General features: G+C 50.8%; 1 protein-coding gene across 1 annotated transcript in view; it reads left to right on the plus strand.

Moving 5' to 3' along the window:
* Positions 1–401: 401 nt before the first annotated feature.
* The window catches only part of MYOM2 (myomesin 2), a 101,519-nt gene continuing 84,106 nt past the window's right edge, over positions 402–17,814 (plus strand). Inside the window, exons 1-6 of the mRNA XM_073017921.1 lie at positions 402–560; positions 5,788–5,906; positions 7,205–7,360; positions 12,367–12,505; positions 12,642–12,799; positions 14,163–14,255. Coding sequence (XP_072874022.1) covers positions 5,800–5,906; positions 7,205–7,360; positions 12,367–12,505; positions 12,642–12,799; positions 14,163–14,255 — 653 coding nt within the window. The 5' untranslated portion in view covers positions 402–560; positions 5,788–5,799. The remainder of the gene's footprint in view (positions 561–5,787; positions 5,907–7,204; positions 7,361–12,366; positions 12,506–12,641; positions 12,800–14,162; positions 14,256–17,814) is intronic.

Below are 17,814 nucleotides of genomic sequence, written 5' to 3' on the forward strand. Positions count from 1 at the left end.
TGACCCCAATTCTGGAGTCCAGGCCTGCGAATGGCCCACATGCTCACTGAAATCCCCATCATAATTAAAGAATCCTTCGGGGGTATCAGTTTATGTGCCAGGGAACCTGTAGCTTGAAAGGGTTGGAGATATGTCTGAGGATTCACACCTAAGGATTAGAACTCGTGGAGGAGAGCTGCAGGAGGGAGCGTGGGAAGTCAGCGTCCTGCCCTCTCTTTCTGGGTCAGGGGCTGAAGTGTCACACCCGGTTTCCTGCGGAAAGTGCACTTTGGGACTCAGAAGGGACGCGTTCCAGTTTTGAATTGTGATTTCCACCGCCCTCCATTTGAATAAGAAGCTTTTCCTCCTGAGGTCAGGCTGGTGATTTATGATGCGGCCATCGATGTGGGGAGAGGCAGGCCCGGGCGTCTATATATAGCAGCTCCTCAGACCTTAAACTGGAGGGAGGCACAGGCACTTTGCAGGAGTCAGCTCTGCCTTCCTTGGCTGGAGTGTGGGTGGCTTGGTGAGCCGGTGGCCAGGGCTTCTCTCTCCTCCTTGCAATTTTCCTTTCTGTCTGGGTAAGTGTCTTTCTCTTCTTTCCTTTTCTAATTTGTGGCTTTAAGGGGAGGACTGGTAACTTCTGCACTCACATTTTCTAAGTAGCTCTTCTTCAGGGTCAAGCAGAGAGAGCCAGTGCACTCCCTCGCAGGCACCCTTCACCGTGGAAAACAGAGCAATTAGTTCTGGGCTCTGTATTTCTTTGACGAAATTTTATGCTCAACTAACAGTTTATTTCCCACAGCCATGGTCTTTGCTAAGTGCCGTCTAGCACCCTGCAGCGTGTGCTTTGGATTTTAACCCTGGTCTCAGCATGGCCCCAGGGGCCCCCCAGTCAGGGGACTGATGTCTGCAATTTTCATGAGATTCTCCAAAATGAAAGCCTCCCCAGAGGAGAGAGCTGGCTTATAAAAGTATGAAATAATAAAACTGGACATTTTCTTAGGGGAAAAAAGAGTTGAGAGTCATTCAGCTTAGACCTAGTCTATATTATCCAGGGTATGGGAAAGAGAATAATCCTTGCCCAAAAATGACAGCGTTCTCATGGCTGTTTTCTTCTTGGTGCCGTTGGGTGTGCTGTGAACCTGCAGACTTCTGCTGATAGAGGCTGTGCCTTCTCAGGGTGCACTCTTGATGAAACCTGCTGGAGAAAGTCAGTGGGGCTGGGTGGTTGCATGTGGAAGGCACCAGACTTGACACGGAAGGAAGGGGTTTGCCGTCGCTGGGAACACCTGGCTTTTTCTAATTCTCCATTTCACATTCCTTTCTAAGTAGAAGTAAAACAGGACTCAAAGAAAGCGTGGAACAAAGATGATTTAAGGCGTTATTTAATAAACCAAGTCCTGAGCTAAAACTTGTCTTGGGAGCCAAGGACTTAGCCACCTGGGGCACAGGCCAATGCTGTGTGTTTTGGAGTCCATTTCCCCTCTAGAAATGCTTTAATTTGGTGTATTTATTGACTTTGACATTTTTAACTGTACAAACAACAATTTCATTCATTGAGTGGAAGTCAGTGTTTTGTACTTCAGACATTTTTTGCAAATTAAAACACATCTGGTGACATGAGGAATGGGCTCCACATACTGTTCGCAGGAGGATTAGGATGGGGATATCAGACACACAGTGCCCTGCACTGGAGGACAGGCTCACGTTTCATCCTGGTGTCATGATTCCTAAACGTGTCAGGAGCATTCCGGGAGTGGCCGGGGAGCCGGGCTGTGGTGGAAAGTGGGCTGGACGCCGTCAGGAGACTCAGCTGGCGCCTGGGTTCGGCCGTGGCCCTGCCGGTGACCCGGGCGAGTCATATTTCCCTGGGGACGGTCTGTGCTAACAGCGCAGTGTGGCTCCAGGATTACCTACACACACACTGTCCGAGCCGCTGGACTGTTAGCTGCCACCTTGCTCAGCCTCCTGGTTTTACAGCAGAGCAGGTGGAGGCCCTGAGCTCAAGGTCAGCAGGTCCCCACTGGAGTCGCAGCCTCCCAATGCCCCTGAGCCCCAGGGACTCACACCAAAAACTGCCCTGCGAGGAAAGGCTGTTTGCTCTCTCTCTCTTTTTCTTTTTTTTTGGTGTGTGTAGCGGGTATTTAACACATGTCTGAGATAGTTCCTTAAAAAGGAAAATAGCTTTCTGCATAGGCAGTGGAGGGACACTGGGGTGCTGATCGGCCTAGGTCCTGCCATTTTCTTTATAGTGTCATAAATAGTACAGGTTGATCACTCCAAATCTGAAGATCAGAAATCCAAAATGCTCTAAATCCTGAAACTTTCTGAGCGCTGGCATGACTCTCAAAGGAAATGCTTGTGCGAGCATCTCAGGTTTCTGATTTTTGGATTTGAGTTGCTCAACCAGTAAGTATAAATGGAAATATTCCACAGTCTGAAAAACAAATCAGACATTGGAAACACTTCTGGTCCATGGATTACAGATCCAGCATTCTGGATAAGGGATGCTGGACCTGTAGGGTGCACTTGGCAGGTCCTCTCCAGGGTTCCCTGCACGCAGAAGGGCCCTGTGCTGCCAGGGATGCAGGCACCCAGCATGCGATGAGTCCGTGGGAATTTGCTTCCCCACTGACTCAGGAGGGCCATCACACCCGGCCAGGAGGTGGTGGCCCAGGCTGCGTGAGGGATGCTGGGGAAGTTCTAACATAGGAAGTCCCCCAAAAAGTGAAGAGATTGCAGCGGGGACACACATTCCGGGTGGGTGAGGCTGGACGTGCCATCCTGCTAGTTTTCTGGGTTGGGCATGAGATTGATAAAAGTGGAATTGAAGGCACACTGGCACCGGGAGTCAAATGCACAGAAGACTTGAGGCTGCTACTCCTCTGAGCCAGGAGCTCTAAGATGTTTTCATTGTTGAAATCCAAGGGTTCTGATTCAGGCTTGGCTGGCACATGGCAATTGCCATTCTTGTGGAATGAACTGAGGCTGACGGATTCTGCAAAGCCTCTGACACCTCCTGATTTTGGTGGTCCTGAGCATGAAGTGAGCAGGGAATACATGTGGGGATAAATGCAGCAAAGTGCCTATGACCCCCATCCAAAGACACCCCAGGGAGACTTCCACAGTACAGTACCATCGGAGTGAGGAGTTCAGGAAGTGTGCACACTTGATCCCAGCTCTGCCTTGCTAAGCACTACAAAGTGTAGCCCCTCACACATGAAGTGTTTGAAGACTTCCAGGCCCAGAGGACTGGGTGTCAAGTCAGTGATACGTGGGCTGCTGGTTCTGCACACACACTGGACAGGACGTCCCAGACTAGTTGAAGGATAAGCTAGTCTGTGAGCTCTCAAGGCCTGAGCCGCTTCACATCGTTCCAGGTCTTAGGTCTAAGGAGGACGATTTCCATCCAGGGTGATTCTCCTCTTTTTTCTCCTTTGACCTCATCGGTCGCATTTTTACTCTTCCCTTTGCCAAGAAATAGAAACACATCTGAGGTGCAACTCAACATAAATGTAAGTAAATACTGTGATGACACTTGAGCCTGTGCTGCAATAGCAGGTACTGGGGATGGCTCACGTGTCTGCTGGAGTGGAACTGCCTGGTATTCGTCAGGCCAATCCCAGAAGAACCTTGGATAGGACACTGGATGGAAGCTGAAACATCTTCCCCAACCTTGCTCCAACTTCAGTTCAGAGAGCTCTTCCCAGTACCCTGCTGGTGAACCCCAGAGAGAGTAAATGGGTTTCCGAGCAGGAAGCGCTTCCTGAAGATCCACCTTGATTAACTCATTGGAAAATCCCAGTGAGCTGCGTCTGGGGAGATTTCAAATAGTAAAGCAATACATAGACTTTCTCAGATACCTTTTCCTGTCTGCAGAGTTCTTGAACCACGATAACAGTCGCAGTGTAACAGAGACAGCTACCGATCTCGGTACCAGGGCCAGTGCCAGGCGTGGTACAGATTCAATATGGAACACCAGAGCTAGAGGAGCTAGAAGCTACCCAGGCCTCATCCGAATGCTGGAGTCAGAATTTGATCCCAGGTCTACCAGACGTCAAAACCGGGGCACTTGACCTCTGCACTATGATGCCTCCTTCAGTATTGGGGCGGGCGGAGGAGATATGCTTTTACTGTGTTCTGTCAGGTGCCACGTTCTGTTATATCCCTGGAGTAGAATGCATGCTGGCACACTCTGAAACACGGCTGGGCCCTCCTGGGGTGGGGTGGTTGGTTGACTAGTTGAGTTTTAAGAGGCAATATTGAGAGAGTTAGTGTGGCAGAGTAATAAAGGCCCAGAATAAGGATGGCCTTGGGGCAGGGGGAGCCTCTTTTACATGCTTTTGAGGAAGAATTTCTCCTTTCTGGCCTGTGTGTCCTGTTTTCTTCCCTGTAGAACAGGAGTTTGGATAATCCCTAGTGATCTTTCCAAGCTCTACAATACTGTCGTTCTCGGAGATCACAGAGTTCAAAGGAAACAGATCCTAAGGAGTGTCCTTGGGGCAATTTATGTGTTGTGGTAGGTTTTCTAGCACGTACCCTGGAGATCTGAACAATGACACATTCATCTCCCAGCAGCCCTTGGCATTTTCCACCCAAGTCTCATTCCCATGGGCCGGGATGTGGGTGGCCTCCCTGCGGCTGTGCCATGGGGCCTTACCGAGGAGTTCTGTCTTTAAATAAGGACAGATTCTCATCGTTTAAACAGAAGAGTCAAAAATGGAGCTCAGGTTGTGAGTCCTTTTGCACCTTGTTTGGGAAACTAATGACTGCAGAAATTTAGCAATATGGTCCCTGCATCACTTTGTAGCGATGATCGAGTCACTCAGCATGTTGGCATTTTATGTATTTTGGGTGAACATGTACAACAGATTGCCATGTCTAACACCTGTAATGCTGCAAGTTCCCAGAGAAAAGGATGGAACTCGATGATTTCTTGTTTGGGGAGAATTTCATCCACGCTCTCAAATTTCCCCACACCCCTGAGGCTTTGATGCCAGGCTCCGTCCTCACTTTCCTGCTCACCTCCTGCCACACCCATCTACTGTAACCAGCGAGACTTCAGACGGCAGATTCCAGGGGGTGTCTCCAGCCAGTCCCTTTTTCCATGTCCCCCGTTGCGTGGTGGAACAACCCCCGGCTCCCCAGTCAGACACCAGCCACCAGCCACCTCTGCTTGCGGCTGCATCTTTCCACAGTGATCTCTGGTCACACCCCTGCAAATCTCCCACGATCCTGGATTCTCCTGCCCCGACCTTTGCTCACGGGCTGCCCTCCTTTCCCACCTCCGCCTGGCAGTCCTGCCTGTCCACCAAGGCTCCTCTCTAATGTCACCTGCCTCGAGGGCCACTCGGCCGTCCTCGGCTCCTGCCATTCCCAGGATACCTTCTATCTCCCCAAGCTCTTGGCTCTTATCGTATGTTCTCTTGTATTGTAAGTGTTTGTTTACTTCTCTAATCTGCTTTAATTATTTTTGTCCTTTCCACTCACATTGCTTTGAACTTTGCCCTGAACACACCAGGGGTTCTAGGAATACTTGTTGAGTTCACAGTTAAATGAAACACCAGCCCAATCTTCCAACTGTTATGGGAGAAAACAAAAAATAAAGTTGGATCCCTGGGAAGTTAATAGGCTTCCTGACTGCTGGTCTAAGGTGATTTCTGGTTATGTAATCTTCCGTTTTTTCCCTTCCCAAGGCGGTTTTATTAACTGGAGTTCATTTTCCCCTTGGGAATGATGCAGAAATTGCAGAGGCCTCATGATGCCTGCGAGGGAGCTCAGTGTTGTGTGTGACTCTCTTTGTAGGAGCACGCCAAGATGTCCCTTGTGGCCGTCCCCTTCTACCAGAAGAGACACAGGCACTTCGACCAGTCCTACCGTAATATTCAAACTCGGTACCTGCTGGATGAATATGCATCAAAAAAGTAAGCTGACATTGGCTGATGAGACGCTCAGAGCTTTGATTATGGGGGTCTGACATTTAACGGCTTTTCCAGTCCTGTCAGCCCTGCAGAGGCATGGGTTTGCAGGCGTCAGAGAGTAGGGATGGCAGCCTCTCCCATGCCCAGGTCCTGCCACGGAGCCGCATTGTGTGGAGCTGGTGCCATGTCCTGGCAGGTCCTGCTGGCCGGGCTCTGAGCTCCTGGTTGAGGTGGGGAGGCAGGAAGTCCTTTGTATGAGCTCATTGATTTTACTGCTCATCGCATGCCTTCCAGAACTAGGATCTAAAGAGCCACCCAAAATAAAGATAAATGAGGTTGAAACTCGTGGGAAAGGCTGTCGGTAGGAGAGAAATTAATGGGTGGCAAAGTAAAGACGGAATGGGAGGCAATATTAGTGATTTTGCTACATTGATCATGGATGTGCCAAGATCAAGAATCCCTGCCTCTGGGGTTGGTGTGGAGCTGCACCTGCCGGAAGCTTCTTGGAGATGGCCTCATCCAGGATGGCAGCTCACGCCCCCATGGACACTGTCTGTCTAGCAGCAAATCTGCAATCTTAATAGGCTGATTGGAAGGCTGTGGTGAAGAGAGGGAGGGACCACGGGCAGGCATTCTGTGGCCCAGGTGCCTGCCTCATGTCACCCACACCCTATATTTAGAAACGCTTAGGGTACTTTTATTTAGTTGCCATCCCTTGTACCAAACAAAGCCAAACATTTGCAGCCCCTCCCAGCAGCCTTGGGGTGTCTCAAATCCCTCAAGATATATATAATCCTGGCATGGAGCCAGAAGGGCTGTGGCCGGCACTGGCTGGCTCTGAGGGGAGGTGGCACCAGCCACAGTGAGCTCAGGGAGAAAGCACCCCAGGGCGGGTGTGTGTGGGTGTGGGTGTGGGCACACAGGGACACAGGCTTGGTTTGCCTGTGTGCAAGCGTGTGTGCACTTGTGTAGGTGTGTTTATGTGTGCACACGAGTGTGTGTATGCATGTGCTTGTGGGAAGGCACGTCCTTGCATTTATGCATTTATTTGCATACACGTGTGTATGTGTGTATTGTATGTGCATATGTGTGCATGTGTGGCCACACGTGTGTGGGCGTGTGCATGTGTGCATGTATGTGTTTAGGTGCATGCCGCTCATATGCCTGTGCATGTGTGTGCTTGTGTGTGCTCTGCGTATATGAGTGGTTTGGGGTGTGTAGAGAGAAAGTGATGTGTGTCAGGATAAATTTCTGTACTGTGCCTGCGTGTGCATCTCCTAATTGTGTCCATGTTCCTGAAGGCGAGCCTCCACCCAGGCATCTTCCCAGAAGTCCCTGAGTCAACGGTCATCTTCGCAGAGAGCCTCCAGCCAGACGTCCCTGGGAGGAACCACCTGCAGACTCTGTGCGAAGCGGGTGAGCACACAGGAAGAGGAGGAGCAGGAGAACAGAAGCAGGTGAGCGTATGGCTTCCCTGACTCTGCCTGTGCCCTGCGTGGTGTCGCAGTGGAGGGACAGTGAGGAGGGAAGGGAAGTGCGACCTTAGCTGAGAGGGAAGACGGAGGAACACAGGCCATACCTGGGGTGAGGGAGAACCCTGCTGTTTCCCAATCACCTGCTTCTCTTTACCATCATTATCTCAATTAATCCGAACAAGAAAACCACTGGGCACAAGCTTCCCACCATTTTGCAGAAGAGAGCATTGCTGTCCAGAGCGCTCATGCCACTGTTTAGGGTTCCATGTCTCACACACGTCCCAGCCGGGCTTAGAGCTCCAGGGTCTGTGGCTTCTAAGCCAAGCTCAGCCCCTCTCCACACAGAGCAGGATAAGCACGCTTGAAAACATCAAAACCTAGCAGCATGAGATTAATTCTGAATTTCCACTTGCAACCTCTGCAGCTATGCAGGAACAGCGTGGAGGGTTGCAGATTCAAGCAAGGTCATCTTCCTAAGAGGGAGCCAGGGTTTTAAACAGTTGTTGTGTGGAAACTAAAGAGTTGGGAAGGGATTCTATAAATTGTCATGCTTTACATTTCAACAGAGGCAGCTCATAGGGCTAAATGTCATAGGAACGGGATGGATTAATAAAAATGCCAGTCTTAAAATTATTTCCAGATGACGGAGAAACAGGTGGTGATATTGCTTTTATCTTTTAAGGACGAAGTGAACAGTTAAATGTTCTCGGATGCCTTGTTTTATACCTGCTATATTTTTTCCCTCATCTCCCCCTGCTACTTCTGGGAATTTTATCTATAGCTTCAAAGCACTTAAAACCTGAAGGAAAAATGAGATTCGAGTAAACATCTTTCACTTTGAAAGTTTCAGAATGATGAAGCCATCTGTTGAATATAAACAATGTATAGCCAAGGAGGTTAACCTTTATTTTAAAAAATTTGAATTTTTAAAAATGTCATAGGATAATTTTGCCATGTAAATGAATTCTAAAGTGAAGATTTCTTTTGTGAAAGAATCTGTTTGAAATGTAGACGTTAACACCATCCAGATTTTTACGGATTGGATTAAAGGGTTCTTCCACCTATATTTAGGTTTTGGGGGCCACAATAGAATACTTGAGCTTATCATTTTATTTTTTTATCATTTAAACATTGATGTGGCCTTGAACATATTGCATAAACTTCCTATCGCTCAATTTCCCCGCTGGTAAAACAGTAACAGTGAGTGGCTTACTGTGATTCACACGGTTTCGGTAGCAAGGACTTTCATGACAGCTTTGGCTGTTGGAAATTGTCCTAAAACCCATTGGGCTATGCTCTTGCAATACCAAATCCGACTCAAAGAAGGGATTTGAATGACTGGTGATGGGTTATGTTCTCACTGCACCTCTGATGCTCACGTTAAATGCCAGTCTCTCTTGTACATAGTAGAGACACAGCTCACGCTCTCCATGAGATTTTCTTCAGCAGTCCCCCAGTGTTGTATTCTCCTAACCCATGTGCATGTCTTCCATGGGGAAGGTGGTTTTGAAATCAGTTCTTTCCTCCTTTAAAGGTAAACATAAGTCGTGGGGACCTCAGTGAGTTGGGTAACCACTAATTGAGATGTATTGTGAAGCCTCTTCTATTACCGTCATGCAGAAGGGCCCAGGAGGGATGAGTGAGCCCCGTGCTGAGTGATGTGAGCAGCTCCGTGGATTCCAGCCCTTATTAGAATTCACCACTCTCATGGGCTGCCAGCATCATTGCAAGCATGTATTTATCCCCGACCTCCCAAGGTGGATATTAGTTTAATGCACTGGACAAGTGGGTCCTTTGCAAAAGATGAAACTGTGGGCTCACTGATGTGAGTTACTGCTGATGTCCCTGTGTAAAATAAATACTGAAGAGATGTCCGCGCTCTGAAGGCACTCAACACATCCTTCTGGAAGATATGGCCCGTTGGAAATGTCCCTCTGACATCTTCCTTCAGTTCCAGTGAAAAATGGGCCTCCCCGAATCTTGCAAGCAACCTGTCCCAGGGCTTGTCGTCTGCAATCAGAACGTGACAAATGACATTGCTTTGCACGCTGAAGTCACGGCCAGCTGGTCATCGACCCGCAGAAATGTTTCCTCGATGCCCTGACTTGGGGTTGGGTGTGGGAGGAATTCCAGACCAATTAGTTATTCTGAATCATAGAGGGTTAGAGGATAGTGGTGCTGTTGACTTAAGAATAAGCTGAGGCTCTCGTAACTCAAACACAAAGAGCCCATAGAAATGTAAACAGCATCAAGAGAAGACGTTCATGGCGCTGCGGGGCACAGACCAAACTTTGTCTTCTCGATCCCTGCAATTCAGTGGGATTCATTCCCCGTAAGAAGGCTTGTTCCATGCAGGACATCTGACGCCGTAGCTCATTTCTTGGACACATATTCCTAGAATTCCTCCTGGCATCTGGCACCTGGATCCCGGGGGAGCTAAGTACCGGGATACTGGGGGAGCTAAGTACCGGGATACTGGGGGAACTAAGTACCGGGATACTGGGGGAACTAAGTACCGGGATACTGGGGGAACTAAGTACCGGGATACTGGGGAACCAAGTACCGGGATACTGGGGGAACTAAGTACCGGGATACTGGGGGAGCTAAGTACCGGGATACTGGGGGAGCTAAGTACCGGGATACTGGGGGAGCTAAGTACCGGGATACTGGGGGAACTAAGTACCGGGATACTGGGTGAACTAAGTACCGGGATACTGGGGGAACTAAGTACCGGGATACTGGGGGAACTAAGTACCGGGATACTGGGGGAACTAAGTACCGGGATACTGGGGGAACTAAGTACCGGGATACTGGGGGAATCAAGTGGGCATTTTCCTGCTTGGTTGGGATTCAGAGTCACAGTACAGGGCTGGTGTCATTCAACATGCACATGCATGTGCTTACAGCAGTGGCACGTGCTCTGCAGGAGGATGAGGACGTACGAAAGAGACCGGCAGGGCTGTGATTTGAGGGTGGCCCCAGGGGAGAGTCTCTGAGGGAGAGACCCGTGTGCTGAAAGCAGGAGGAGCAGAAGCCAGCCCATTAGGGGTTGGGGGGAATCTGCCCCGGGCAGAGGGCATGCAGGACAGCGGAGGCCCAAAGAGACTGTTCCCTAAACATTGGAGGGAAAGGCGGTGTGTCGGATCTGAGTGGGGACAGGGAGGTGGGAGGTGAGATCCCAGATTCCTAAGGAGGGAAACCCACATTCCTTTTATGGTTAGATTTTAGTGGTCCTCCCACCCTGTTTCTGTATGAAGAGGCTGCAGACTTTTCTGCAATTCTGACTGCGAACTTCCCAAATGCCTCACACCAGGCCTTAGTCTTATTCGCTGCAGGGGAAGTGCTGGTCCATGGGAGCTCTGTGGGGTGTGGAAGCACCTCAGACAGAGGCCCTGCACCCTGGGCCTCCGACAGCCCTTACTGCCAACCTGCAGCGGGTCTCGGACAGCCCTCCCCGTGTCTCTGGACAGCCGTGACTCTGTTGTCCGCTCCAGCTTTGACACTGGGACTTTCTGTGCCCTGTGGCCCTGGCCGAACAGCCTCTTGGTGGCTCACACAGTACCGCAGGCAGCGCTCCGGCTCCACCACCTTTCCCTCCACCGCCTCCTTCCCAGGCAGTCTGTGCAGCTTCCCGTCCCTGCCACTCGGGAACCAACCTCCCCCAGCCTAACTTAGACTACTGGGTATTTATGAGTCGTCTTCTGTGTACTGAATCTGGGGAATACAGAGGTGAGAAGCAGCCAATCCTTTCTCCGGGAAGATGAAATGTATGCAAATTACAATCATAAAGGCCCTAAGAGAAATAAGAAGAGGTCTGACGTTTAAGGCAGAGGGGGGAGAATTAGGAATGGCTCCATGGGAGAGATGGCATTTGAGATGGGCCTTGAAGGAAGGATAGAGTTTTGATTGAAAGGGATGGCAGCGCGACTTTTCTCGCGAGTGGGACAGAATCCCAAGACGGCAGCAGAACAGCGAGAGTCCTAATTTCAGGGAGACTTTGGGAACACGATGGTGAGGGAGGGAGATGAGGCTGAAAGAGCTTCCGCAGGGTTTCCGGAGCATCTCAGAGCATGGAGGTAGCCCGGGCCTGGCAGTGTTGGGGTGCGATCTGTGGGGCTCACAAGATGGCACGTGAGCCATGAGGATGTGGACATTTCTTAGCCCCTACGGATTGAAGATGCTGAATCCTTTATTTAATCCTTTATTTATTATTATTATTTTTAGCGTTCAGACATTTCTTATCTGTGTTTTTTTTGAACTCAAAATACTTTAATTCAGTCTTAAAATCCCTCAGAAACTGCATCCTTCCCAGGAAAACACATAGCTTTTATTTGCTGCCCTGCAGAGGAAAACTCACACAAAGGGACATCACCATTTTCCTAAATTTTCAAATCATGGAACTGACTTCAGAAGCACCCCTAGCCCAGCAGCACCTAACAGTTTTGAGTCTCAGACCTGGGAAAGCATCAAGCCCTTTGTCTGATAAATCCACAAAGCTTCCCTGATTTCCCGAGGTGCCCTGTCTTTACCGAGCACCTGCGGCATGCGAGTTTCTGGGCACGCGAAGATGAGGAACGATGTCTCTGTTTTTAAGAGACCAGATTAACTTCCCCACTCTGAGTGGGTGCCTGTTGTCTTTTGCGGCTCACAGCAATTCTCCAAAGCATCTCTGAGGGCCTCCAAGAGGTTGCAATTGTGCACTCTCGGTGGTGAAAGAAAGTTGGGGCCGGCACCTCCTGTATTATTTTTTTATTAATAAATCACATACACGTTCTTCTTTACAACTTCATCATGCATGGCATTCACACATCAAAATACACTCTTGGCGATAGATACAGATGAGCAGAAGTAGCATTTCTCCTGTTCTCTTCTTGAACGCACTTAAGGAAACCCCAGGGGGAGAGAACGGCCTGCTCTTTCTAGCCTTCAGGGGCCCCCTGGTTTTCTCTGCGATTCCTGAAACTGAGGCCGCTTCTTGGCTCCTGCAGGTACCAATCCCTGGTGGCCGCCTATGGCGAGGCCAAGCGACAGCGCTTCCTCAGCGAGCTGGCCCACATGGAGGAGAACGTCCACCTGGCACGCTCCCAGGCCCGCGACAAGCTGGACAAATACGCCATTCAGCAGATGGTAGGAGGGTCTCAGGGTGGCTGGGTCTCTGGGATGCGTGGACTAGATCTTAGCTTGTCTGCATGGTGCTCGAAGGGCCGAGGGCGGAGCGTGGCTCGCTGCCTGGGTACCTGACCATCCTTGCTTCTCGGGGCAGATGGAGGACAAGCTGGCCTGGGAGAGACACACGTTCGAAGAGCGGATAAGCAGGGCTCCTGAGATCCTGGTGCGGCTGCGATCCCACACCGTCTGGGAGAGGATGTCTGTGACGCTTTGTTTTACCGTGCAAGGATTTCCCACACCCGTGGTGCAGTGGTGAGGGGCTCTGTTCCTAGGGGGTTAAGAGGTCCATTCTGCGTTTTCGTTAAGAAAGACCCTAGTTAAGGAGACAAATGCCATTGAGCCTGTGCTGGAGGCTGCTTGCGTTGAAACTTTATGCAGAAATATGTTTATAGAAACTCTGAACGTCCACTTTAATATGCACACATTTTTATTTTCATGACATTGAGTCAACACATTTTTCAAGGGCTTTTTTTTTTTTTTTTTTTTTTGAGATGGAATGTTGCTCTGTTGCCCAGGCTGGAATAAGATGGTGCAATCTCAGCTCATTGCAACCTCCACTTCCCTGGTTCAAGTGATTCTCCTGCCTCAGCCTCCTAAGTAGCTGGGGCCACAGGTGTATGCCACCACGCCTGGCTAATTTTTGTATTTTTAGTAGAGATGGGCTTTCATCATGTTGGCCAGGCTGATCTTGAACTCCTGACCTCAAGTGATCTACCTGCCTTGGCCTCCCAAAGTGCTGGGATGACAGACGTGAGCCATGTGCCTGGCCAGAGGGTTTTATTTAAAAGTCACTGCCCTGAAATGAGCCTGGCTGTCGTCCTGTTTGCAGGAGCACACACGTGATTGCTGAAGGTACACAGAGCTGGAGAGTCTGCTTTTCAATGTGGAAAACTCATAAGTGGAAAGCGTAAACTCTGAAGCTTTGGGACCGCAGGGCTGCAGTTAATCAAGCTGTGATAATTGAAGAATTACATCTTTAAGCCCCGAGACCCTTTTTGTATCAACATGTATTGCTAAAGTTATACCTATATCTATGTGCATTTATACGCGGGGTTGGGACTCTGAGCCACAGACCAGGCGCATTGTGGCTGATGGCTGGATGCTGAGGTTCTCTGGAAGGCAGGCTTGGGAGGCGGAGGCTCGCCTGCTCGTGATGTGGAGATGCTGGGGGGGATGTGGTCCTGCCTTCTGGATGGAGCCATGAAGCCAGCTTCCCTTCCCCAGGGTCAGTGTGTTAGGTCTCGCAGAACTCCCTGAGACACTAGCTCCACCGCAGCTTAAGCAGGCGGGTCCGGGACCCAGCACCCCAGTTTTCCTCATGGAATGACAAGTCCTGAATTCCCAACAAAAGTCAAGCAGGTGTCGGATCTGCCAGGTGGGGAATCCCCTGAGAGTCTGAACGAGGCAAGTGCTGCTCTCGCCTTAGAAACCAAAATCAGTGCGAGCTGTGGGCCTCACCCTCAGGGCTGTGTCCTCCTTCCACCTGAGGCTGTAAGGGAAACATGCGGAAATGGGCAGCAGCATGTCCGAGGGGCGCGGGGGAGCTGGGGCAGAATTGCACACACACAAAATAACAACTCTGCCTTTAAACTAAAAACGTATTTTCCTCATTTAGGTACAAAGATGGCAGTCTGATCTGCCAGGCGGCTGAACCGGGAAAGTACAGAATTGAGAGCAACTATGGCGTGCACACGTTGCAGATCAACAGGTATGGCCGCGGTGGGGGCTCTGGACGCTGGTGTCCAGTAATCAGCATTGCAGACCCCAAAGAAGAAGTCAGATGGGTAACTGGAGGCCAAATCACACCTGTCTGTTTGCACCCCGGGTGACTTTAAATAGCATTTATGAGTTAATGGTACTGGTGCTGGAAGCTTTCCTTTGTTTTTCCTTAGTGTCTGGCCAGAGGAATGCAAACTCTGGGAATAAAGACAGTAGATAGTTTAGGGAATGGTAATGGCATTTGGGTGGAAAGGCTGCTATGCAGTGCAAGGAGGTTTCATTGACACCTGCTGCCAGGTTCAAGTAATACACCCTAAGTTCAGACTGTTCAAAAAATGATAACCTTGATTTTCTTATAAAAAATCAAAAAAGTATATGAAATGTAGACAAATGAAGACAATCATCTGTACATCCAGCACCCAGGATGTTGCTGTATAGCTGGCATTTCTTCTTTTCTCACGTGACACACACACTTCTTTTTTTTTTTTGAGACAGAGTTTCACTCTTGTTGCCCAGGCTGGAGTGCAGTGGCATGGTCTCGGCTCACCACAACCTCCACCTCCCAGGTTCAAGCGATTCTCCTGCCTCAGCCTCCTGAGTAGTGGGGATGACAGGCATGGGCCACCACACCCAGCTAATTTTGTATTTTTAGTAGAGATGTGGTTTCTCCATGTTGGTCAGGCTGGTCTTGAACTCCTGACCTCAGGTGATCCGCCTGCCTCGGCCTCCCAAAGTGCTGGCATTACAGGCTTGAGCCACTGCCCCCGGCCCACACATTTCATTTTTAAAATAAAAGTGAGACCCTGCTGTTGTTTTTCTGTTTCTCTGCATACACGGTTTTTACTTTTCACAAAAGACCCTGACATTACACAAGTCAGCTTTTTTCACCAGTAGTATATCATGGCACCTTCCCATGGCTCTAATGTTAATTTTTCCAGTGAACCTGACAGCCTGTTATAGAACTTAAGGAGCACACCCTTGTCCAGGAGCCAGAAGGCCACATTTACCGTGTGACTTTGGATAAGCCATTAACGTCTCCTGAAAACAATTATCAAGAGACAGTAACAATTTTATCTTCACTATAGGACTCATAGAGTTACTGCAAGAAGATGCACTTTGTGTTTATATATGTTTATATATATGTTTATATATATAATGGGATGTTTGGGGTGTGTGTGCTTGTATGGGTGGTCAGTTATATCAAATCCCTTCTAGGAAAACATGAGGGATGTTAATATTAATAAGGTAAAAAGTAAGCGAGACATTGGAATAGACGATTTGATTGATTTTATTCTGACTAAACTGTAAAGCAGTGAGTGTGTCATTGTTAGGCCTCGTTTCTTCAGAGGAAAAGGTGCCCACTGATTCCCAGAGGGAGCTCGGAGGAGCTCAGAAGGTGAACGCAAACGTGGATCATCCCTGCCTCTTCTCCCCAGAAGCCGGCTTAGAGTGAAAGTCTTGGTTTTTTTGGTTTGTTTGTTTTTCGTTTTTTAAAGCTTTTACACATTGGATCCTGTTAAAAAGTTATCTTGACACTTGTTAAGGACATTAAGGAAGACTTCCTTCAAGGACCACAGGGAGGATTCTTGCCCTGGGGGAGAGAAACTGGGCTCAGCTCTGAGCACAGCAGGAAAGTGGGAGTGAGACCAGGGAGCAGGGTAGGGTGGATGGGAAATTACTCAGGAGAGACGGGGGTGACGGGGCTCACGCCGAGCCTCCCCGGCAGGGTTCCGGCTGAAGGCAGGCTGGGGCCGTCAGACATCCCTGGGGATGGAGGGGTGAGGAGCCCATCTGCTGTCGAGGGAGGGGCTTGAGCTTGGCTGAGCTGGTGGGATTCTTACTCTTGAAGGCCCACCGAGCATGGGGACTGGTTCAGAAGGGGGTTCCAATGAGTTGTCTCTGGTTTAGTGAGGGAGGGCGTCTCTGTCCCCTCCAGCCTGGTGTTTAGTGAGGGAGGGCGTCTCTGTCCCCTCCAGCCCGGTGTTTAGTGAGGGAGGGCGTCTCCGTCCCCATCCAGCCCGGTGTTTAGTGAGGGAGGGCGTCTCCGTCCCCATCCAGCCCGGTGTTTAGTGAGGGAGGGCGTCTCCGTCCCCATCCAGCCCGGTGTTTAGTGAGGGAGGGCGTCTCCGTCCCCATCCAGCCCGGTGTTTAGTGAGGGAGGGCGTCTCCGTCCCCATCCAGCCCGGTGTTTAGTGAGGGAGGGCGTCTCCGTCCCCATCCAGCCCGGTGTTTAGTGAGGGAGGGCGTCTCCGTCCCCATCCAGCCCGGTGTTTAGTGAGGGAGGGCGTCTCCGTCCCCATCCAGCCCGGTGTTTAGTGAGGGAGGGCGTCTCCGTCCCCATCCAGCCTGGTGTTTAGTGAGGGAGGGCGTCTCTGTCCCCTCCAGCCTGGTGTTTAGTGAGGGAGGGCGTCTCTGTCCCCATCCAGCCCGGTGTTTAGTGAGGGAGGGCGTCTCTGTCTCTGTCCCCGTCCAGCCCGGTGTTTAGTGAGGGAGGGCGTCTCTGTCTCTGTCCCCGTCCAGCTCGGTGTTTAGTGAGGGAGGGCGTCTCTGTCTCTGTCCCCGTCCAGCCCGGTGTTTAGTGAGGGAGGGCATCTCTGTCCCCGTCCAGCCCGGTGTTTAGTGAGGGAGGGCGTCTCTGTCCCCATCCAGCCCGGTGTTTAGTGAGGGAGGGCGTCTCTGTCTCTGTCCCCGTCCAGCCCGGTGTTTAGTGAGGGAGGGCATCTCTGTCCCTGTCCAGCCCGGTGTTTAGTGAGGGAGGGCGTCTCTGTCCCCGTCCAGCCCGGTGTTTAGTGAGGGAGGGCGTCTCTGTCCCCATCCAGCCCGGTGTTTAGTGAGGGAGGGCGTCTCTGTCTCTGTCCCCGTCCAGCCCGGTGTTTAGTGAGGGAGGGCGTCTCTGTCTCTGTCCCCGTCCAGCTCGGTGTTTAGTGAGGGAGGGCGTCTCTGTCTCTGTCCCTGTCCAGCCCAGTGTTTAGTGAGGGAGGGCGTCTCTGTCTCTGTCCCCGTCCAGCCCGGTGTTTAGTGAGGGAGGGCGTCTCTGTCTCTGTCCCCGTCCAGCCCGGTGTTTAGTGAGGGAGGGCGTCTCTGTCTCTGTCCCCGTCCAGCTCGGTGTTTAGTGAGGGAGGGCGTCTCTGTCTCTGTCCCTGTCCAGCCCAGTGTTTAGTGAGGGAGGGCGTCTCTGTCTCTGTCCCCGTCCAGCCCGGTGTTTAGTGAGGGAGGGCGTCTCCGTCCCCATCCAGCCCGGTGTTTAGTGAGGGAGGGTGTCTCCGTCCCCATCCAGCCCGGTGTTTAGTGAGGGAGGGCATCTCTGTCCCCATCCAGCCCGGTGTTTAGTGAGGGAGGGCATCTCTGTCCCCGTCCAGCCCGGTGTTTAGTGAAGGAGGGTGTCTCTGTCCCCTCCAGCCTGGCGGAAAGTCGGGCTCTGCCTGGCTTCTCTCCTGTCTGGCTCCTGCCATGTGCCCTTGCTCAGCATCCTCACCAACTCTTCCTCTTCCTGCCTTCCCTTCCTCCTGTTTCTGATTCTGCCTGGGGCCGTGGCTTGAGCCAGTTCT

The sequence above is a fragment of the Chlorocebus sabaeus genome, chromosome 8, assembly GCF_047675955.1.
Source record: "Chlorocebus sabaeus isolate Y175 chromosome 8, mChlSab1.0.hap1, whole genome shotgun sequence".
Classification (NCBI taxonomy): domain Eukaryota; kingdom Metazoa; phylum Chordata; class Mammalia; order Primates; family Cercopithecidae; genus Chlorocebus; species Chlorocebus sabaeus.